The sequence below is a fragment of the Alnus glutinosa genome, chromosome 5 (genome assembly GCF_958979055.1).
Source record: "Alnus glutinosa chromosome 5, dhAlnGlut1.1, whole genome shotgun sequence".
Classification (NCBI taxonomy): Eukaryota; Viridiplantae; Streptophyta; class Magnoliopsida; order Fagales; family Betulaceae; genus Alnus; species Alnus glutinosa.
The window spans coordinates 5,983,431-6,007,132 of NC_084890.1; the positions used below are offsets into that span (position 1 = coordinate 5,983,431).

At 36.5% G+C, this 23,702-nt stretch overlaps 1 protein-coding gene across 3 annotated transcripts; it reads right to left on the reverse strand.

Moving 5' to 3' along the window:
* Positions 1-2,421: 2,421 nt before the first annotated feature.
* Positions 2,422-22,240, reverse strand: LOC133869561 (uncharacterized). Of its 3 annotated transcripts, none has more exons than XM_062306593.1 (5): positions 22,091-22,240; positions 4,873-6,190; positions 3,748-4,017; positions 3,131-3,286; positions 2,422-2,873 (listed from the first exon to the last, which is right to left on the reverse strand). In XM_062306593.1, the coding sequence occupies exons 1-5, from the start codon at positions 22,096-22,098 to the stop codon at positions 2,754-2,756; spliced, it is 1,872 nt and encodes a 623-aa protein (XP_062162577.1). In that variant the 5' UTR covers positions 22,099-22,240; the 3' UTR covers positions 2,422-2,753. The 3 variants fall into 3 exon arrangements, with proteins under 3 accessions (XP_062162577.1, XP_062162579.1, XP_062162576.1); XM_062306595.1 differs by lacking the exon at positions 22,091-22,240 and adding an exon at positions 6,836-7,114; XM_062306592.1 differs by lacking the exon at positions 22,091-22,240 and having other exon boundaries at positions 4,873-6,391.
* Positions 22,241-23,702: the final 1,462 nt, after the last annotated feature.

Genomic DNA, 23,702 nt, shown 5'->3' on the forward strand with positions numbered 1-23,702 from the left:
AATAAACATAGGGCCTGAAAAATCTCAGGCTTGTATACAAAACTTGAAGCCTAGACGACCCCTTTTGTCTGCCAATTCTTCGAAGATAAACTTAGATGTGGTTCTGCGCAAGTCATCTGCCGAGATTCGAATGGAAAGGGGAAAGGTTCTCCATGCGTGGACAGAGAAAACCCCTCCAGACAACCCTGCTGATGGAGAAGCAAAGGCTGCCCTCCTGATGATCAAACAAGCTTTAGCGCTTAACATAAAGAGGATATTTGTGGAAGGCAAAGCTCTTGATTGTTATTTAGAAAAAATGCAAAATCAGTCCACATAGTTTAACCTATTTGCAATTAGTTCCTTGGGGTACAAAAGCAAGTACCTATTTGTGTTTTTTGCTTACCACGGGGAGTTTCCAGTTATTTTTTTACACCATGGAGTTGATTGCAAATGGATGAAAATACAGGGACTGATTTTACATTTTTGTTTTCTTTGGTATTTACTCCATCCTAGACTCCACGTGCTTAAGTTGGCAAATTGATCCCATCCATCATCAAGAATGTCCCCCTTTTTTTTCTTAGTAGAATTTCCTGTTGGTCCGTCTGCAAAATTCATCCAAAAGTGCCAATTGTTATTCGCAGAGCTTAGATTGGTCGCCTCTGTCCTCGTATGTCCAAAAAAAAAAAAAAAAAAAAAACGAAAGAGTACGCATGAATTGCAAAAAAACCTTCAATCTCCTTCCAATGTATACACATACGGGTAACTCTAGGTAACTCTAGGAGCAGGAGTTGATACAACTAAAAAGTCATCAGTTCCATTGGAAGGCAAGAAACCCAGTATTTTGGCAGCATATGCTTTGAAGCCTGGGTAGCAACTCAATGGGAAACTTTGTTGGTCGAGCAATCTACTGTTGCATCTTTGGATGGAGCAGGGGATGGGCCAGATGGTAGAAACTCTATTATTTGAACGCATATTGTGCTCACTCTTCATGAATAGGCCAATATATTATCACGTTCTTTATAAATTCCTCGCTATTCATTTACTTTATTTTATGGAATAATTATTCAACATACCAAACGTAACCTTAATTGTTCATTCAAAGAACTACACCTTCGATATTTAGACGTTGAATAAGAAAAGCTTCTTGCATGCCTAGAATATTGATCTTTAAAGTAACTCCAATCTAGTCTATAAAAAAAAAAAAAAAATCTTGTGTTCCTCAAGCATGTAAAAATTATACGTATTTTGACACGCACCTTTCACATGCTAAAAGGCATGTGACAACTTTTTAGTTTGAAAGAAAACCCTACCCAATTTTAAATTCTGAACCTGCAACAAATTTACCCTCACATTGAAACATTGAATTGGAGAAACTTACATTTTCGACAGGGCGGCCTTAAACTTAGTATGTTGGACCTGATTGTTACCCGATAGAGCCCATCCTAATCTGTTATATTTCAAACCCAATGGGCCGTTTCTGGCAAAATACCCGTTCTGATCCTTATAAGGCCCGGCTTGGGCCCACATGCTACTATTAGGCACGTACACTTTAACTGAGGTGTGAGCAGGAACAGTATGCTTCCCAAATGCTATAGCCTATAGGGGAACCGCATCAATTCTGTTACAGGCAGAAGACGTTTAATCGTTTGATTAAAAGAAGAAACAAAATTGATTAGCTAGGTACACATGCTAGTTCCAATCCCACATTCTACGAACTTCAGGACTAAAGAACAGTCATTGCATAGTTACATTACGTTATTGTTCAGTCATCACAGACACGAATGGCAACCACTGTCCACTGATCAGCAAAATATGTATTCAATCAAACTCTAGAAAGAGGAATAAGGATCTCCATTGATTGCCCATATTGCACGTGGCCCCACAAAGAACAGGTGCAGGATTGCGTACAATCCGGCCACCCGATCCCTAGAAAGAGACCCAATGCTTGACGGCTATGATTCCTTTTCTTTTCTTTTTCCTTTTGGTAGGTAACAGCTATAATTCCTATATTTAATCGACTGCAAATTTAAATGAACACGTGAAATAGCAAGAAGAATATAAAGAGATAAAGGTAATTGGGTAAGCAGCAGCTTTGTCTGAATGATAAGTTGGCCACATTTCGGCCACATATCAAACATTGAAAATAGTGTCAGTCGCGTTAGAATGGCAAGGTTTAAGATTTCAGATAAATAATCAATTAGCTTAAATAAGCAATACTAGTATTCTCTATTTGGTGCTTCATCGTGTCAGCATTCATAATCGTTGTAGTAATATAGAACCACTAAACCACCCAGAGATTTCTTAAAAATAAGGCTTGTAAATTACAGGATCATGAATATTCTGCATGAGTTATATATTTATAAACCAGAAGTTCAAAATCAACAGAGATAATTGTTCTTCTAACATAAGAAGATGCAAACTGTACAAAAATAAGCCTATAAATGAAAGAATTGCACAACAATTTTATTTTCTCTATATTACTCCTTTTTGCTGTTTTTGCCAGTCAATTGTGAGGCTTGAGTCAACAGTAGTGATTGGTGGAAATAACAAGGTAGATACAGAAGGATAACACCTTCACAAAACGAATCGGTGAAAGCAAAATTTTTTCAAAAATAGGGGAAGAGAAAAAAAAAAAAAAAAAAAAAAAAAAAAAAAAAAAAAACAGACCTAAGACACTCGTAATTTCTTAGGAATGGTATAATTTTTGGTTTCCGCATATTCAAAATTGTTTCACAGGAGCATCAAGATACAAGAACCAGAACCTTGTAACCTTGTTATGGAGCCATCAGCCCTTCAATTGTGTAGGAAAGAGACTTTGCCCAGTCAGCTTTGAGAAGAAGCGTTTGCAGTGTCTGCATCACATCGTATGAAGGATCAAGCTTCTGCTGCCAACCCTACAAAATAAAACCAAGCACCAAAATTAGCAAAATGCATTACATCAACTTTTACTCATCACAGCGATAATTATATGGGATCATGCTCTGCGCAACAAGTACAGAGCACTTCAGCCAGCCAACCTAATATATATCATTTATCACTTACTGAGGGCAACTCATATGACCATACATACGAGGCATTCACAGTACTTCCTCTTGTAACGGGCATGCCACACTTGAGCTATCATGGCAAAAAGAAGAAGAAAAAAAATTACCTCGAGAACCAATGTTGTGACCAACACAGTACAGACATTGCCATCGACGTTGACTCTATGACGTCTAACTTTCTCAAGCAATTGCTGCATGCACTCAGCAGGATGGACCAGATCACCTTCTGGAGTACCCCAGAAAGTGAATGCCTCTTCCACTTCCTGTAAAAACAAGATATTCAAGTTGCAAGCAGAAAATGGTTCAAAAATCATATATACTAAAAATTAAAACAAGGTATTTAAGAAACTTTTATGCAGAAAATGCTTCGAAAACCACATAACAAAGGTATAACATCATGAAGTTAGTGAATAAAGGACGAAAACACTCATTTTAAGCAAAAAAGTGCAAAGTTGAAACTTTTTTATTCATTTACTGAGCAACTATCAGTAAAACAAAGAAACCGTGATTTGCGCTCATTACTATTTAGAAAAATAAGAATGCACATTAACAATAAACACCAGTTAATTGCCAGGAAAAAATCATCATTATTATTTTTTTTTTTTTTAAAAAAAATCAAGAGAGATGATTTTCCTACCCATATTCTAGTGCCCTACCTAAAAAGTCAAATGAGACACATTTTGACCAATCATTCCTAAGCAGAAAGCTGTCCCTAACATATTACCTCAATAAAAGCCTTTGGGTTTGGGCAGTTTTGTTGCTTTGATAATCTAAGTGTGCACTCGGCTGCAGTGCGACCATCTCGACGGGCAACAGCCTTAAAAAAATCCACCAAATTTACTCTATCACTTCCAGAAAGTTCAGCAGTCATGCCTACATCAAGGAAAATGACATGAGGCTTTGATTTGAAGAGCCGTTTTCGAGGAGACTTGCTTTGAGACACCCGGACAAGGATATTTCCAGGATGCATATCTGCATGAATAAAGTTGTCCACCTGAAAGAAGAAATTCGGATATCTTGGAGGCCAAAACTATATTATGTTTAAATTACAAACAACTACTAGCTCAGAACATCAACTCATAATTAACAACTGGAACAGATTCTAATGACAAATAAAACAAGCAAGCAAAATAGGATCGTACTGTTATATCAGTGTTGTATTACATGCAAGAAAAGAAAAAATCTTTGACTATGTAACCTTTCAGGCAAAGAAAAACATTCCAAGATAAATGCTTAAAGCAAATCTTAAATCCAATATGTGATAGATGAAAAAGAGTTTTCCTTTTTTTCTTCCATCTTCTTTCATTTTCCTTAATATATGCTTCTATTTTATTTGTAAAAGAAAATAAAAAGTTAATGATTACAAATAGACATTTCAACTCAGTAAGATCAACCTCTAAAGACATTTCAATTTGAAGTTGCAGTTTCTCATGAATATATAAATGATATTGAGCAATATTTTCTACATTTTGTGTATTGTAATAAGGGGCATATAATACCTTAAGGGGAGAGAGGGAGGGAGGGAGGGAGAGAGAGAGCTAATGTTTGTGGTCAAGGAGCTGGAATTTCCTAAGGGATCATAGCCTTGGAAAAGCCTTTACAATGGCATGATGCTGAACCGTTGGCTAGTTCATGCAGTGCAAATGGTTAATTGTCTAGGTTTTTCAGGATATTTCCTGTGTATAGCATCAATTAATAAAAACATTAAGCTTTAATAGTCAGAGATAGCCTTAACTGTGTCATACAACCAACTTTCAAATGAAAATTAGATTATAAAATCAATGAAATCACCAAATGCCAAAGGATAAAATCATTGAAAGCTGTGTCAATGTAAAATATAAAATGTTACCAGAAGCATCTTTAAAAGTGCATGAGTCCCGATATGAGCAAGCGCAGATTTAAGCCTTTCATGTCCTTGAAGCTCATCGACATAGTGTGAGACACTTTCCCCTTGCTCATAAGTTTCAACTAAGACAGCAGGATGCACAAGTGGATACACTGGCTTAGGGAATGAAACATTCTTCCATTGACGGAAATTATAAATAAAGCGGCTCAAATGAGCAGCTTCCCTTGCAAGGTCAACTTGAGACATCATAAAAACTGCAAACTGCTGTACACTTTCATCCAATCTCAACCACTTCAGAGTAGGAATGAAATTTGAAATTTTTGCTACTGAATTGATTATCACAAAATCCCTCCTGATTGATTCACCAACACCAGGATGTCTAACCTTTACAGCAACTACTATGGGTTTCACCTGTTGACCAGGGTATCGAAATCTCAAAGAAGCCCGATGCACTTGAGCAATACTTCCAGATGCTACAGGTGCCTCTTCAAAATTATCAAATATTTCAGAGAGCTTGCGGCCAAATGCTCTTTCTATAGTTTTCTTTGAGTATGCAAAGCTGTGCTCAGGAGCTTTGGTGTGAAGCTCTGAAAGCTTGGTACATAAATCTCTAGGGAAAAGATCTGGTCGTGTAGCTGCCCATTGACCCCATTTTATGAATGCAGGACCTGCTTTTTCAAGCGTCCGATGAACAACCTGAAGCCACATTTTCCTAAACTGAACTCCAAAGCAATCTGCAAATGGTGCCATCATGATGCTGGGTGAAAACAAAATCGCTAGATAGAGAGCTCTCAGTAACAAGACTACAGCTTCTACTACTGAGAACAGCAATGAGGTCATATAAGCATGCCCATCTTGTGCACGCATATACAAAGCATTTTGTGAAAGGGGGTGATCCAAGTCTGGAAACGTTCTTTGTGCCCATGCAAGCTGTCCACATGTGAAAGCAAAAATACCAGGAACCATCACATGAGAGCGTGCCAGCGCCAAGCTCACCGCTTGAGCAATCCTATTAATGGGGGGAAATGAATGACCACTGGAAGAATATTTTTGGTAAAGCTTTTTCCAAGCAACTTGGGCATTATTCGTCACTATACTGGCAGAGAAATTCCTAGAAAAACAACTGTGGACAAAACTCTTCTTGGTGTTGTACAACGATAATGAAGCATTCCCCCTACTTGAAAAGCTATAATACGAGCATCGGGGCAGATGTAGCCCAACCATAACAACACCCCCATACTTGCGTACCTCTGGATGGCCGCTCCTCTGGTTTCTAAGGATAGAATGTGCGACTCTACTTATATTTCGAAACATCAAAAGTCTGCAGATTTCAGAATGATGTAGATTAGCACCACAAACATTTTGCAGAAATTTTACAGAACAGCTACTGTTTTCATGAAATTTTTTTAACAAATTATAGTCATTAAAATTAGGGCTGAGCATGGGGCGGGGATGGGGATTTTTTGACCCCGCCCCGCAGAGGTGCGGGTTCCCCAAAGTGAACCCGCACCCTGCAGAAAACCCCTTCCACCCGCACGGGGCGGGTGTAGATGGGGCGGGGCTGCGGGGCGGGGATCCCCGCGGGTATGCGGGGATCCCCGCGGGTTGTGACCCATTAACCCTTGTGTTCAATTTTTTTTTTTTTTACAGGGGAACAGAGCTCTGGGTTGCAAAATACAAAGAACAGAACAAGAAACCCAAATCCAAAACATCACATAGTCGGCTGAACCACACAACCAGCTAGAAACCCAAATCCAAAACATAACTCAAACCAAAAATCAACATACGGTTTCCCCAACATACACGGCCGAATCTTCACAGGGCCAACAGGAAATCCATACCCAAAATCATTTACAGATTCAAATCAAACTCATGAAAAACAAAAAGGAAAACCCTCACTAATCAACAACGAAAATCAATGGAAGCATCAGATTTAAAATAAGGGAAAATAAGGGAAAATTGTAACGTATCAAGCTGCTGTGGCCTGCTGGGCGCTGGCTGCTGCTGCTCTGTGCCGGACCGTGCGTGCCGTGCGGGGAGGTGACTAGGTGAGCCGATGCTGGGATGGGAGACTGGGGGCGGCGCAACTCAACAGAGAATCAACAGATTCCCGATCTCCTCACTCCTCAGTCTCTCGATCTCTCTCTCTTCAACAGATTCCCGATCTCCTCAGTCTCCTCAGTCTCTCGATCTCGCTCTGTGTATCTCGACTCGGCGAGAAGAAGTTGAAGAACAAAAGAAGAGGAAAGAAGAATAAGAAAAGGAAGAGGCAGAAGCAGGGGCGGACTAGCTTTAGGGCCAGCAGGGCAGGGGCCGTGGCCCCTGCTGGCCCCTGAAAAAAAAAAATAAATAAATAAATAAATAAATAAATAAATAAATTTACTATACGTCTATACTAGTCTAGAATTCCCAAGTTGGCCCCACCAAGGCCACCATCACTATCCAGTAGCCATTTTTTTTTTTTTTTTTTAGGGGCCCACAGCATTGAATACCAAAATCAGTTCATTGCTTCTTAGTTCTTCGGTTCTTCCGTCTATTATCCTCTACTCTAGCCTTCTATTAACACTTAGCAGTCTATCAGAAGTGAGGAGTCCATTGTCCAAGACACTCCATCAGTCGATTCAGACTTTCAGTTTCAGTCCATCTCACCTGCTGCAGCACCTCAAGCACGCACGGCTCAAGATATGAAATGATAGAAGAAGAAAAAAAAAAAGGAAAAAAACCTGTAAAAGCTATTAGACAAAGAACTAAAAGAACGAACGAAAAACACAAAAAAAAAAAAGAACGAACGAACGAACAAACGAAAAAAAAAGAAGCATGCACAGCTGCACTGCGCCACTGCCAGTCTGCCTGTGACTGCCGACTGGTGTTGGTAGGGAAAATAACTGAGGATTTGCCTCTCGGTTTTTATCGTTTTTCTTTACAATGTAAGAGCACTAACTTTCTTGGTCTTTGTTATTTAGGGTTTTTATGCTAATTCTTGGATATAATCCTGATATGATGGGGGTTTCTTTGCGGATTTTTGTTGTTGAAATTTTCTGCCTTTTAAGGTTTTACCCAAAAATTTCTTGCAATTTCAGGATTTGTGTGATCATTTTTGGAACTTTCTAGGGTTTTGGATTTGCGTTTGGTGATTTGAAAATCATTTTCCTGTGGTAATTTCACCGAATTTTAGGGCTTATGGAAGTTGAAAAATGAAAATGCATTGCCGCTGTTTGGTTACTGTAGGTTTCAACGTATATCTTATGAGTTATGGAAATTTGTTAGGCTCTGTTTGGCTGTTGGGAAAATTGAGGAAAAGAAACGAAAATTGAATGTCTATTTTTTAGAATAAAATGGGTTCAATCAGAGAGAGAGAGAGAGAGAGATCTGATTTGGTAGTTCTTTTGGTTATATTGGTTGTGATCAACATACTGTTTGGTCGGTGAAAAAATGTAAGAAAAACAAAATCTTGACTGTTTCTCTGAGCAAACTCTTGTTGGATTATGGATTTTCTTTTGAGTTGGATAGGATTTTGGATTTTGCTTGCTCCAAACTTTTGTTGGATTATGGATTTTCTTTCAGCTCTCGAGGCCTGTGGTGTAAAAGTCCTAATCATAGAGTTCAAGATATACCTTGGTTATACTTATTTAAGTTTAATGCTTGTTAGTCCATTATCTTTCGCATATCACCTTTATTATGTTTTTTTTTTTTTTCGGAAATGTGCAAACCCCACATTCATCGGCTGTTTAACTTTTTCATGCAGAAATCAGAGTCATCAGATTCAGAAGCTACTGATAACTTTTTTCATTACCGTGAGTGGTGTTTGTGGCTGTGGACCTGTGGTGGAAAAAGAAGCTGAAGTGAAAGTGTGAAACTCAGAAATTGTGAAGTGTGGAAGTTGGGCATTGCTTCTCCACTATACTTGTTCTGATCTTGTGACTCTTGTCTACAAGGTAATTTCTCTATTCAAATTTTCATAATATTTTTTGGTTTTGGGTTATATATGAAATTATGAATGATGTTAGTTTTGAAGTTTTTAGTTTTTCATATTATTATTTTTAGTTTAGTATTATATAGACTCTTGTTTTTTTTGGCTTTTTTTTTTTAGATTGTATGATTGTTACTTGTTAGACTCTGATAATTTTTTTTTTTTTTTGGTTGATAGTTTGATTGTATCTTATGGGGTTGTAATTTAATTTGAAAAATTTAGGTACGGTTCATCAAGCATGTCAAAGTTTAAAACTATCGAGTCATTCTTCAAAAGAAAAGAAGTTGATGTTCTAGAAAGTAATCCACCATTGAATTTTAATGCTGAAACTTCAAATCTCAAAGACCGTCCTCTTAAATCTCAAAGGATTGAAGTTGAAGAACATCCTTATGAATCTCTAATTGTGGAAGCTCAAGAGATTCCTTTTAAATCCTCCACGCTTAATGTTAACGAAGTTGATGGTTTTTCTATAGAACGGGATCCGGGAAAACGTCCTCCGATGTGGGACTATCCAGTCAATCGACGTGATGAAATAAGAATGGCTTATTTGAAAGCACGTCCATATCAAATTTTGCGTAAAGACTATCCATTTTCTGGACCAAAAAATCATCCCCGTCGTTTTCAAGCTTCATGGTTCACACAATTTTCATCTTGGCTTGAGTATTCTCCTACTACGGATGCCGCATATTGTCTACCATGTTATCTTTTTACAATGAAACCAGTTGGACGTCATGGATGGGATGTATTTATCACCAAGGGATTTAGAAATTGGAAAAAGGTTCACGATGGAAAGAAATGTGCCTTTTTGACTCATATTGGAGAGGATCCTTGTTCACCCCATAATAATGCTGTGAAATATTGTGAGGATTTAAAACAACAATCACAGCATATCGATAAATTATTGAATGCACAAAGTACTGAACAAATTCAAAATAATCGACTACGTGTAAAAACTTCTATTGATGTTGTTCGGTGGCTTGCATTTCAAGGATGTGCTTTTAGAGGTCATGATGAGACTCCTGATTCAAAAAATCGAGGTAATTTTCTTGAGATGATTAAAATTTTGGCATCATATAATGAAAAAGTTGCAACAGTTGTTTTGGAAAATGCTCCTAAATCTGCAAAGTATACTTCACATAGAATTCAAAAGGAGATTTTGCAAGTCATGGCAAGTAAAGTGCGAGATAAAATTCGTGAAGATATTGGAGACTCTAAATTTTGTATTATTGTTGATGAAGCACGAGATGAGTCTAAAAGAGAACAAATGGCTATTGTTCTGAGATTTGTTGACAAATATGGTTTTATACAAGAACGCTTCTTTGATCTTGTTCATGTTAAAGATACATCGGCATTGACTCTCAAGAATAAAATATCTGATGTTCTTTCTCATCATGGACTTGACATTCAAAATATTCGTGGACAAGGATATGATGGTGCTAGCAATATGCGTGGTGAATGGAAAGGATTGCAGGCATTATTTCTTAATGATTGTCCTTATGCATACTATGTTCATTGTTTTGCTCACCGATTGCAATTAGCATTAGTTGCTGCATCTAGAGAAGTGGTTTCTGTTCATGAGTTCTTCACAAATTTGAATTTCATTATCAATATGGTTGGTGCTTCATGTAAACGTCACGATCAACTACAAGCTGCTCAAGCAGAAAAAATTGCACATATGCGAGCTATTGGTGATCTTGAAACTGGAAAAGGAGCTAACCAAATTGGCACTTTGAAACGAGCTGGTGATACTCGTTGGGGTTCTCATTATAATTCTATTTGCAGCCTAATAAGTATGTTTGATGCTACTTGTTCAGTGCTTGAAATAATTAGAAGAGAAGGAGCTAATTACTCTCAACGGGGAGATGCTAATGCTGCTTATAAAATGGTTACATCCTTCGAATTCATTTTTATTTTACATTTGATGAAGGAAATCATGGGTATCACTGATGTTCTTTGTCAAGCTTTGCAGCAAAAATCTCAAGACATTTTGAATGCTATTAATTCAGTTTCTACTGCAAAAAAACTTATCCAAAAGCTGAGAGATGATGATTGGGAGAAATTGCTTGAGAGTGTTGTCTCTTTCTCCAAGAAATTTGAAATTGACATCCCAGACTTGAGTGCTCGTTATGTTGAAGGTCGAGGTCGTAATCAACAGAATCACATTACAGTGGAGCATCATTATCATTTTGACATATTCAATGCTGCTATAGACTTTCAACTGCAAGAGCTTAATTGTAGGTTTGGTGAAAGGGCAGTCAAACTTTTGACACTTAGCTCAGCTTTGGATCCAAAGGATGGTTATAAATCATTTAAAATTGATGATATATGTAGTCTTGCAGAGGTGTATTATCCTCTTGATTTTTCTGAGCAGGAGAAAATTAATTTGAGATTCCAGTTGAAGTATTTTGAACTTGATGTGCATAATGATTTGAAGTTGCAAAATTTGTCTTCCGTTGCAGAATTATGTCAAGGATTGGTAGAGACAGGAAAATCAAAGACATTCTATCTTATTGATAGATTGATTCGTCTTGTTTTGACTCTTCCAGTGTCTACAGCGACTACCGAACGAGCCTTCTCAGCTATGAAAATTGTTAAAACAAGACTTCGCAACAAAATGGAAGATGAATTTCTTGCAAATAGTTTGGTTGTGTATATTGAAAGGGAAATTGCTGAGAGCTTCAATTTAGATTCGATACTTGATGATTTTGTTTCTCTAAAAGGACGTAAACTAGGTTTTTGAACACTTTATATTTCTGTCTTTTTGTACTAGTACCAACATGTTTTTGTTGCTAATATATTAATTTTGGCACATATTTATAATGAATTTTTATGATGTACTTTTGTGATACACATTGTGTGACAAGTTATTCAATTTTTATTTTTAATTATATTTATCGGCCCCTGCAATGTCAATTACCTGGGTCCGCCACTGAGCAGGGGCCGTGGCCCCTGCTGGCCCCTGAAAAAAAATAAATAAATAAATAAATAAATAAATTTATTATACGTCTATACTAGTCTAGAATTCCCAAGTTGGCCCCACCAAGGCCACCATCACTATCCAGTAGCCATTTTTTTTTTTTTTTTTTTAGGGGCCCACAGCATTGAATACCAAAATCAGTTCATTGCTTCTTAGTTCTTCGGTTCTTCCGTCTATTATCCTCTACTCTAGCCTTCTATTAGCACTTAGCAGTCTATCAAAAGTGAGGAGTCCATTGTCCAAGACACTCCATCAGTCGATTCAGACTTTCAGTTTCAGTCCATCTCACCTGCTGCAGCACCTCAAGCACGCACGGCTCAAGATATGAAATGATAGAAGAAGAAAAAAAAAAAAAAGGAAAAAAACCTGTAAAAGCTATTAGACAAAGAACTAAAAGAACGAACGAAAAACACAAAAAAAAAAAAAAAAGAACGAACGAACGAACAAACGAAAAAAAAAGAAGCATGCACAGCTGCACTGCGCCACTGCCAGTCTGCCTGTGACTGCCGACTGGTGTTGGTAGGGAAAATAACTGAGGATTTGCCTCTCGGTTTTTATCGTTTTTCTTTACAATGTAAGAGCACTAACTTTCTTGGTCTTTGTTATTTAGGGTTTTTATGCTAATTCTTGGATATAATCCTGATATGATGGGGGTTTCTTTGCGGATTTTTGTTGTTGAAATTTTCTGCCTTTTAAGGTTTTACCCAAAAATTTCTTGCAATTTCAGGATTTGTGTGATCATTTTTGGAACTTTCTAGGGTTTTGGATTTGCGTTTGGTGATTTGAAAATCATTTTCCTGTGGTAATTTCACCGAATTTTAGGGCTTATGGAAGTTGAAAAATGAAAATGCATTGCCGCTGTTTGGTTACTGTAGGTTTCAACGTATATCTTATGAGTTATGGAAATTTGTTAGGCTCTGTTTGGCTGTTGGGAAAATTGAGGAAAAGAAACGAAAATTGAATGTCTATTTTTTAGAATAAAATGGGTTCAATCAGAGAGAGAGAGAGAGAGATCTGATTTGGTAGTTCTTTTGGTTATATTGGTTGTGATCAACATACTGTTTGGTCGGTGAAAAAATGTAAGAAAAACAAAATCTTGACTGTTTCTCTGAGCAAACTCTTGTTGGATTATGGATTTTCTTTTGAGTTGGATAGGATTTTGGATTTTGCTTGCTCCAAACTTTTGTTGGATTATGGATTTTCTTTCAGCTCTCGAGGCCTGTGGTGTAAAAGTCCTAATCATAGAGTTCAAGATATACCTTGGTTATACTTATTTAAGTTTAATGCTTGTTAGTCCATTATCTTTCGCATATCACCTTTATTATGTTTTTTTTTTTTTTCGGAAATGTGCAAACCCCACATTCATCGGCTGTTTAACTTTTTCATGCAGAAATCAGAGTCATCAGATTCAGAAGCTACTGATAACTTTTTTCATTACCGTGAGTGGTGTTTGTGGCTGTGGACCTGTGGTGGAAAAAGAAGCTGAAGTGAAAGTGTGAAACTCAGAAATTGTGAAGTGTGGAAGTTGGGCATTGCTTCTCCACTATACTTGTTCTGATCTTGTGACTCTTGTCTACAAGGTAATTTCTCTATTCAAATTTTCATAATATTTTTTGGTTTTGGGTTATATATGAAATTATGAATGATGTTAGTTTTGAAGTTTTTAGTTTTTCATATTATTATTTTTAGTTTAGTATTATATAGACTCTTGTTTTTTTTGGCTTTTTTTTTTTAGATTGTATGATTGTTACTTGTTAGACTCTGATAATTTTTTTTTTTTTTTGGTTGATAGTTTGATTGTATCTTATGGGGTTGTAATTTAATTTGAAAAATTTAGGTACGGTTCATCAAGCATGTCAAAGTTTAAAACTATCGAGTCATTCTTCAAAAGAAAAGAAGTTGATGTTCTAGAAAGTAATCCACCATTGAATTTTAATGCTGAAACTTCAAATCTCAAAGACCGTCCTCTTAAATCTCAAAGGATTGAAGTTGAAGAACATCCTTATGAATCTCTAATTGTGGAAGCTCAAGAGATTCCTTTTAAATCCTCCACGCTTAATGTTAACGAAGTTGATGGTTTTTCTATAGAACGGGATCCGGGAAAACGTCCTCCGATGTGGGACTATCCAGTCAATCGACGTGATGAAATAAGAATGGCTTATTTGAAAGCACGTCCATATCAAATTTTGCGTAAAGACTATCCATTTTCTGGACCAAAAAATCATCCCCGTCGTTTTCAAGCTTCATGGTTCACACAATTTTCATCTTGGCTTGAGTATTCTCCTACTACGGATGCCGCATATTGTCTACCATGTTATCTTTTTACAATGAAACCAGTTGGACGTCATGGATGGGATGTATTTATCACCAAGGGATTTAGAAATTGGAAAAAGGTTCACGATGGAAAGAAATGTGCCTTTTTGACTCATATTGGAGAGGATCCTTGTTCACCCCATAATAATGCTGTGAAATATTGTGAGGATTTAAAACAACAATCACAGCATATCGATAAATTATTGAATGCACAAAGTACTGAACAAATTCAAAATAATCGACTACGTGTAAAAACTTCTATTGATGTTGTTCGGTGGCTTGCATTTCAAGGATGTGCTTTTAGAGGTCATGATGAGACTCCTGATTCAAAAAATCGAGGTAATTTTCTTGAGATGATTAAAATTTTGGCATCATATAATGAAAAAGTTGCAACAGTTGTTTTGGAAAATGCTCCTAAATCTGCAAAGTATACTTCACATAGAATTCAAAAGGAGATTTTGCAAGTCATGGCAAGTAAAGTGCGAGATAAAATTCGTGAAGATATTGGAGACTCTAAATTTTGTATTATTGTTGATGAAGCACGAGATGAGTCTAAAAGAGAACAAATGGCTATTGTTCTGAGATTTGTTGACAAATATGGTTTTATACAAGAACGCTTCTTTGATCTTGTTCATGTTAAAGATACATCGGCATTGACTCTCAAGAATAAAATATCTGATGTTCTTTCTCATCATGGACTTGACATTCAAAATATTCGTGGACAAGGATATGATGGTGCTAGCAATATGCGTGGTGAATGGAAAGGATTGCAGGCATTATTTCTTAATGATTGTCCTTATGCATACTATGTTCATTGTTTTGCTCACCGATTGCAATTAGCATTAGTTGCTGCATCTAGAGAAGTGGTTTCTGTTCATGAGTTCTTCACAAATTTGAATTTCATTATCAATATGGTTGGTGCTTCATGTAAACGTCACGATCAACTACAAGCTGCTCAAGCAGAAAAAATTGCACATATGCGAGCTATTGGTGATCTTGAAACTGGAAAAGGAGCTAACCAAATTGGCACTTTGAAACGAGCTGGTGATACTCGTTGGGGTTCTCATTATAATTCTATTTGCAGCCTAATAAGTATGTTTGATGCTACTTGTTCAGTGCTTGAAATAATTAGAAGAGAAGGAGCTAATTACTCTCAACGGGGAGATGCTAATGCTGCTTATAAAATGGTTACATCCTTCGAATTCATTTTTATTTTACATTTGATGAAGGAAATCATGGGTATCACTGATGTTCTTTGTCAAGCTTTGCAGCAAAAATCTCAAGACATTTTGAATGCTATTAATTCAGTTTCTACTGCAAAAAAACTTATCCAAAAGCTGAGAGATGATGATTGGGAGAAATTGCTTGAGAGTGTTGTCTCTTTCTCCAAGAAATTTGAAATTGACATCCCAGACTTGAGTGCTCGTTATGTTGAAGGTCGAGGTCGTAATCAACAGAATCACATTACAGTGGAGCATCATTATCATTTTGACATATTCAATGCTGCTATAGACTTTCAACTGCAAGAGCTTAATTGTAGGTTTGGTGAAAGGGCAGTCAAACTTTTGACACTTAGCTCAGCTTTGGATCCAAAGGATGGTTATAAATCATTTAAAATTGATGATATATGTAGTCTTGCAGAGGTGTATTATCCTCTTGATTTTTCTGAGCAGGAGAAAATTAATTTGAGATTCCAGTTGAAGTATTTTGAACTTGATGTGCATAATGATTTGAAGTTGCAAAATTTGTCTTCCGTTGCAGAATTATGTCAAGGATTGGTAGAGACAGGAAAATCAAAGACATTCTATCTTATTGATAGATTGATTCGTCTTGTTTTGACTCTTCCAGTGTCTACAGCGACTACCGAACGAGCCTTCTCAGCTATGAAAATTGTTAAAACAAGACTTCGCAACAAAATGGAAGATGAATTTCTTGCAAATAGTTTGGTTGTGTATATTGAAAGGGAAATTGCTGAGAGCTTCAATTTAGATTCGATACTTGATGATTTTGTTTCTCTAAAAGGACGTAAACTAGGTTTTTGAACACTTTATATTTCTGTCTTTTTGTACTAGTACCAACATGTTTTTGTTGCTAATATATTAATTTTGGCACATATTTATAATGAATTTTTATGATGTACTTTTGTGATACACATTGTGTGACAAGTTATTCAATTTTTATTTTTAATTATATTTATCGGCCCCTGCAATGTCAATTACCTGGGTCCGCCACTGAGCAGGGGCCGTGGCCCCTGCTGGCCCCTGAAAAAAAATAAATAAATAAATAAATAAATAAATTTATTATACGTCTATACTAGTCTAGAATTCCCAAGTTGGCCCCACCAAGGCCACCATCACTATCCAGTAGCCATTTTTTTTTTTTTTTTTTTAGGGGCCCACAGCATTGAATACCAAAATCAGTTCATTGCTTCTTAGTTCTTCGGTTCTTCCGTCTATTATCCTCTACTCTAGCCTTCTATTAGCACTTAGCAGTCTATCAAAAGTGAGGAGTCCATTGTCCAAGACACTCCATCAGTCGATTCAGACTTTCAGTTTCAGTCCATCTCACCTGCTGCAGCACCTCAAGCACGCACGGCTCAAGATATGAAATGATAGAAGAAGAAAAAAAAAAAAAAGGAAAAAAACCTGTAAAAGCTATTAGACAAAGAACTAAAAGAACGAACGAAAAACACAAAAAAAAAAAAAAAGAACGAACGAACGAACAAACGAAAAAAAAAGAAGCATGCACAGCTGCACTGCGCCACTGCCAGTCTGCCTGTGACTGCCGACTGGTGTTGGTAGGGAAAATAACTGAGGATTTGCCTCTCGGTTTTTATCGTTTTTCTTTACAATGTAAGAGCACTAACTTTCTTGGTCTTTGTTATTTAGGGTTTTTATGCTAATTCTTGGATATAATCCTGATATGATGGGGGTTTCTTTGCGGATTTTTGTTGTTGAAATTTTCTGCCTTTTAAGGTTTTACCCAAAAATTTCTTGCAATTTCAGGATTTGTGTGATCATTTTTGGAACTTTCTAGGGTTTTGGATTTGCGTTTGGTGATTTGAAAATCATTTTCCTGTGGTAATTTCACCGAATTTTAGGGCTTATGGAAGTTGAAAAATGAAAATGCATTGCCGCTGTTTGGTTACTGTAGGTTTCAACGTATATCTTATGAGTTATGGAAATTTGTTAGGCTCTGTTTGGCTGTTGGGAAAATTGAGGAAAAGAAACGAAAATTGAATGTCTATTTTTTAGAATAAAATGGGTTCAATCAGAGAGAGAGAGAGAGAGAGATCTGATTTGGTAGTTCTTTTGGTTATATTGGTTGTGATCAACATACTGTTTGGTCGGTGAAAAAATGTAAGAAAAACAAAATCTTGACTGTTTCTCTGAGCAAACTCTTGTTGGATTATGGATTTTCTTTTGAGTTGGATAGGATTTTGGATTTTGCTTGCTCCAAACTTTTGTTGGATTATGGATTTTCTTTCAGCTCTCGAGGCCTGTGGTGTAAAAGTCCTAATCATAGAGTTCAAGATATACCTTGGTTATACTTATTTAAGTTTAATGCTTGTTAGTCCATTATCTTTCGCATATCACCTTTATTATGTTTTTTTTTTTTTCGGAAATGTGCAAACCCCACATTCATCGGCTGTTTAACTTTTTCATGCAGAAATCAGAGTCATCAGATTCAGAAGCTACTGATAACTTTTTTCATTACCGTGAGTGGTGTTTGTGGCTGTGGACCTGTGGTGGAAAAAGAAGCTGAAGTGAAAGTGTGAAACTCAGAAATTGTGAAGTGTGGAAGTTGGGCATTGCTTCTCCACTATACTTGTTCTGATCTTGTGACTCTTGTCTACAAGGTAATTTCTCTATTCAAATTTTCATAATATTTTTTGGTTTTGGGTTATATATGAAATTATGAATGATGTTAGTTTTGAAGTTTTTAGTTTTTCATATTATTATTTTTAGTTTAGTATTATATAGACTCTTGTTTTTTTTGGCTTTTTTTTTTTAGATTGTATGATTGTTACTTGTTAGACTCTGATAATTTTTTTTTTTTTTTGGTTGATAGTTTGATTGTATCTTATGGGGTTGTAATTTAATTTGAAAAATTTAGGTACGGTTCATCAAGCATGTCAAAGTTTAAAACTATCGAGTCATTCTTCAAAAGAAAAGAAGTTGATGTTCTAGAAAGTAATCCACCATTGAATTTTAATGCTGAAACTTCAAATCTCAAAGACCGTCCTCTTAAATCTCAAAGGATTGAAGTTGAAGAACATCCTTATGAATCTCTAATTGTGGAAGCTCAAGAGATTCCTTTTAAATCCTCCACGCTTAATGTTAACGAAGTTGATGGTTTTTCTATAGAACGGGATCCGGGAAAACGTCCTCCGATGTGGGACTATCCAGTCAATCGACGTGATGAAATAAGAATGGCTTATTTGAAAGCACGTCCATATCAAATTTTGCGTAAAGACTATCCATTTTCTGGACCAAAAAATCATCCCCGTCGTTTTCAAGCTTCATGGTTCACACAATTTTCATCTTGGCTTGAGTATTCTCCTACTACGGATGCCGCATATTGTCTACCATGTTATCTTTTTACAATGAAACCAGTTGGACGTCATGGATGGGATGTATTTATCACCAAGGGATTTAGAAATTGGAAAAAGGTTCACGATGGAAAGAAATGTGCCTTTTTGACTCATATTGGAGAGGATCCTTGTTCACCCCATAATAATGCTGTGAAATATTGTGAGGATTTAAAACAACAATCACAGCATATCGATAAATTATTGAATGCACAAAGTACTGAACAAATTCAAAATAATCGACTACGTGTAAAAACTTCTATTGATGTTGTTCGGTGGCTTGCATTTCAAGGATGTGCTTTTAGAGGTCATGATGAGACTCCTGATTCAAAAAATCGAGGTAATTTTCTTGAGATGATTAAAATTTTGGCATCATATAATGAAAAAGTTGCAACAGTTGTTTTGGAAAATGCTCCTAAATCTGCAAAGTATACTTCACATAGAATTCAAAAGGAGATTTTGCAAGTCATGGCAAGTAAAGTGCGAGATAAAATTCGTGAAGATATTGGAGACTCTAAATTTTGTATTATTGTTGATGAAGCACGAGATGAGTCTAAAAGAGAACAAATGGCTATTGTTCTGAGATTTGTTGACAAATATGGTTTTATACAAGAACGCTTCTTTGATCTTGTTCATGTTAAAGATACATCGGCATTGACTCTCAAGAATAAAATATCTGATGTTCTTTCTCATCATGGACTTGACATTCAAAATATTCGTGGACAAGGATATGATGGTGCTAGCAATATGCGTGGTGAATGGAAAGGATTGCAGGCATTATTTCTTAATGATTGTCCTTATGCATACTATGTTCATTGTTTTGCTCACCGATTGCAATTAGCATTAGTTGCTGCATCTAGAGAAGTGGTTTCTGTTCATGAGTTCTTCACAAATTTGAATTTCATTATCAATATGGTTGGTGCTTCATGTAAACGTCACGATCAACTACAAGCTGCTCAAGCAGAAAAAATTGCACATATGCGAGCTATTGGTGATCTTGAAACTGGAAAAGGAGCTAACCAAATTGGCACTTTGAAACGAGCTGGTGATACTCGTTGGGGTTCTCATTATAATTCTATTTGCAGCCTAATAAGTATGTTTGATGCTACTTGTTCAGTGCTTGAAATAATTAGAAGAGAAGGAGCTAATTACTCTCAACGGGGAGATGCTAATGCTGCTTATAAAATGGTTACATCCTTCGAATTCATTTTTATTTTACATTTGATGAAGGAAATCATGGGTATCACTGATGTTCTTTGTCAAGCTTTGCAGCAAAAATCTCAAGACATTTTGAATGCTATTAATTCAGTTTCTACTGCAAAAAAACTTATCCAAAAGCTGAGAGATGATGATTGGGAGAAATTGCTTGAGAGTGTTGTCTCTTTCTCCAAGAAATTTGAAATTGACATCCCAGACTTGAGTGCTCGTTATGTTGAAGGTCGAGGTCGTAATCAACAGAATCACATTACAGTGGAGCATCATTATCATTTTGACATATTCAATGCTGCTATAGACTTTCAACTGCAAGAGCTTAATTGTAGGTTTGGTGAAAGGGCAGTCAAACTTTTGACACTTAGCTCAGCTTTGGATCCAAAGGATGGTTATAAATCATTTAAAATTGATGATATATGTAGTCTTGCAGAGGTGTATTATCCTCTTGATTTTTCTGAGCAGGAGAAAATTAATTTGAGATTCCAGTTGAAGTATTTTGAACTTGATGTGCATAATGATTTGAAGTTGCAAAATTTGTCTTCCGTTGCAGAATTATGTCAAGGATTGGTAGAGACAGGAAAATCAAAGACATTCTATCTTATTGATAGATTGATTCGTCTTGTTTTGACTCTTCCAGTGTCTACAGCGACTACCGAACGAGCCTTCTCAGCTATGAAAATTGTTAAAACAAGACTTCGCAACAAAATGGAAGATGAATTTCTTGCAAATAGTTTGGTTGTGTATATTGAAAGGGAAATTGCTGAGAGCTTCAATTTAGATTCGATACTTGATGATTTTGTTTCTCTAAAAGGACGTAAACTAGGTTTTTGAACACTTTATATTTCTGTCTTTTTGTACTAGTACCAACATGTTTTTGTTGCTAATATATTAATTTTGGCACATATTTATAATGAATTTTTATGATGTACTTTTGTGATACACATTGTGTGACAAGTTATTCAATTTTTATTTTTAATTATATTTATCGGCCCCTGCAATGTCAATTACCTGGGTCCGCCACTGGGCAGAAGCCGCAGACAGAATAGGGTTAGGTTTTCTCCGTGCCGCTTGGCGCTTTCTTCCTTCTTTTCTTTTCTTTTCTTTTCTTTTCTTTTTTTTTTTTTTTTTTTTTTTTAAATATGCGGGGCGGGGCGGGGACCCGAGAAAATTCAAGGGTCCCCCCCGCAACCCGCCCCGCACCGCGCGGGGGGGGCCAAAAAAAGCCCCAAAACCCGCACCATGGGTGCGGGTTTTGGGCTCTGCGGGGAGGGTTGGGGCGGTTTCTGCGGGGCGGGGCGGGTTTCTGCGGGTTTTGCTCAGTCCTAATTAAAATTAGTAAGTATATCTTCATTTGTCAGCTAAAATTACACCTCATTGTTTCTTACAATTCAAATTTATCCAACAGAAAAGGCATTCCAAACTAAGAATGCATATTTCAGAATATTAAACATCTCTTTCTCAACGATTTCAACCCTCGGGTGATTGCAAGCTTTCTTTTATTTCCAAAATACACAACAACTGTCACAGAAAATAATAGTAAGCTCTGAAATTTGAAATGTCTAGTAACTCCATGAAGCTGGGAAGGTTTTCTTAGATTCAAGTGTTAATTAATTAGTTTCAAGGGAGCACCTTACTCACAAGGCCATGGTTCAACGTCGTTAAAACAATACGAAACAAACATACATCTAAGATATCACATACCATAGCTTCTTAATTTGACTCCCATGCCAACATTAAACCTCTCCCATCATAATCAAAACGTAAACACTATTTCAAGCAACATACGTCTCCAATTAATATAAAAGCACCAGCTCATTTCCAATATGTTACGCCTCCAAAACCCAATTTTCGCGTTAAAATAGCAAAAATTAGCCATCAAACAATAAATCAAACACTCGAAGAACGTAAAATTCATATTCCTAAACAAACTCTTCACCCGAGACCCAGTACTCCTATCAATTCTAGCCAATCCCTCATCATTGCACAATATATATACATATATTCACCGCGTTTCGCTAAAGCCCCAAGTCAGCAAGTCACCAAGAACAGCACGGCGAACTCGGTAGAATACGAAATTTGACATAAAGAGAGAGAACCAGTGATAAATCCTAAATCTTGAGAGAGAGAGAGAGAGAGAGAGGAGCTAGAGAGCACCGACCTAGACATAGAGAGCGAATCTGAAAAGGAATAGTTGGGGCTAACGCGCGCAGGTGGTGAATGGTTGTTGTTGCAAGCATTTTGCGTCGAGGACTAGCTCAGGTTTCGCGAGCGTCCTTCTTGCTCATCGCCTAGGGTTTTCACAGAGAACGACGAGCTACGCAAAGAGGACGAGGAAAGGAGAGGCCTGCGTGTGAATGGGCTGTCATGGTTGAAACGCTGCGTTTATGGGTCTTTTCGGGGTGGGGGGCAGATTCGCTGTTGGGCCCACGGTCGTTTAAGGCGGTGCTTTGGTTCTCGTGGGCCTAACGCAATGCGTTTCGACCCTAAATAAATAAGAAGTTGACGCCAAGCAAGATTGGAAAAGTCTGGTGGAAAGACAAAAGTCCTCGTTGCCTTTATGGAAGGACCTCCCCTTTGTAGTAGTAGTAGTTGTTGGCTTTATCAAACCTTTTTTCAAGATCTTTGTAGTTTTCCTTTTCTTTTCTTTTTTAATCTTTCATTTCTCAACCAGAAAAAGAAAAAAAATAAATAAAATAAATAAAAAATTCCCATGTTACCATAGAAGCGGTGATGAAAGGGAAAAATGTTTACAAAATATTAGGGGTAAAAAAAAAAAACCTGGGTTCGTCCACTAGTGCTCCAGTGCTGGGATATATTGCTCCAGATGTGCAGCTTGGGTTCACGAGAAATGAAGGACCTATTGCTCCAGATCTGCAACTTGGGTTCGTCCACTTCCAGCGCTTCCAAGACGTCAAGGAAAACTTAGAAACTTGAAGAAACAAGAAAAGAAAAGAAGAAACTGAACTGAAGAAACTGCAAGCAACATGAAGGCATATCCTTAAAAGTTGTTCCCATGAAGTTATGGGATTGAGGGAAACAGGTCTCTAATGCTTTGACAGAACCTGAAGAAACTGAAGCAGTGAAGCTTGATTTGTTGATGTGGGCTGAGGCAGTGAGGCGTGAGGGTGAGGGTGAGGCAGAAAGTACAGAAAAAAAAGTGTAAAAAACCTAAACCTAATTTTATTATTTTAATTTTTATAAATTTAAACCTAAACCTTATATATATATATATATATATATATATATATATATATACCCGGTTACCGGTTCCGATCCGGTAAACTGACTACTAGTTATTTTTAACCGGATACCAAACTAATTTTTCGTTACCGACAAGTTATAACTGGCCAGATTTAGACCCCTAACAAATATAATAGCTTGTTATTTTATATATATTACGGAACTATCAATTAGTTCAAAATAAGAATAATATTATTTTTCACACATATTTTATATCATCGGGTGACATAACGTATTATAAATTTTTTTTTTTTTAAAAAAAATATTTAACATGAGAATCTACTTAAAATACATCGCATCAAACAATATAAATAAATGTGATAAATAAATACAAAGAATATTTCAACAAAACATCGATATGTTAATATGCATTTGAAATACAAAATACTTTTAGACGTGAATTCTATTTAAAAAAATATATATATCTATTACCTCTATATTACAAAAATAAATAAATAAATAAATAAAAAATAAAAATAAATACTTTTCAAAAACATTATCAAACATTTCTTAATTTATGGTACAACATG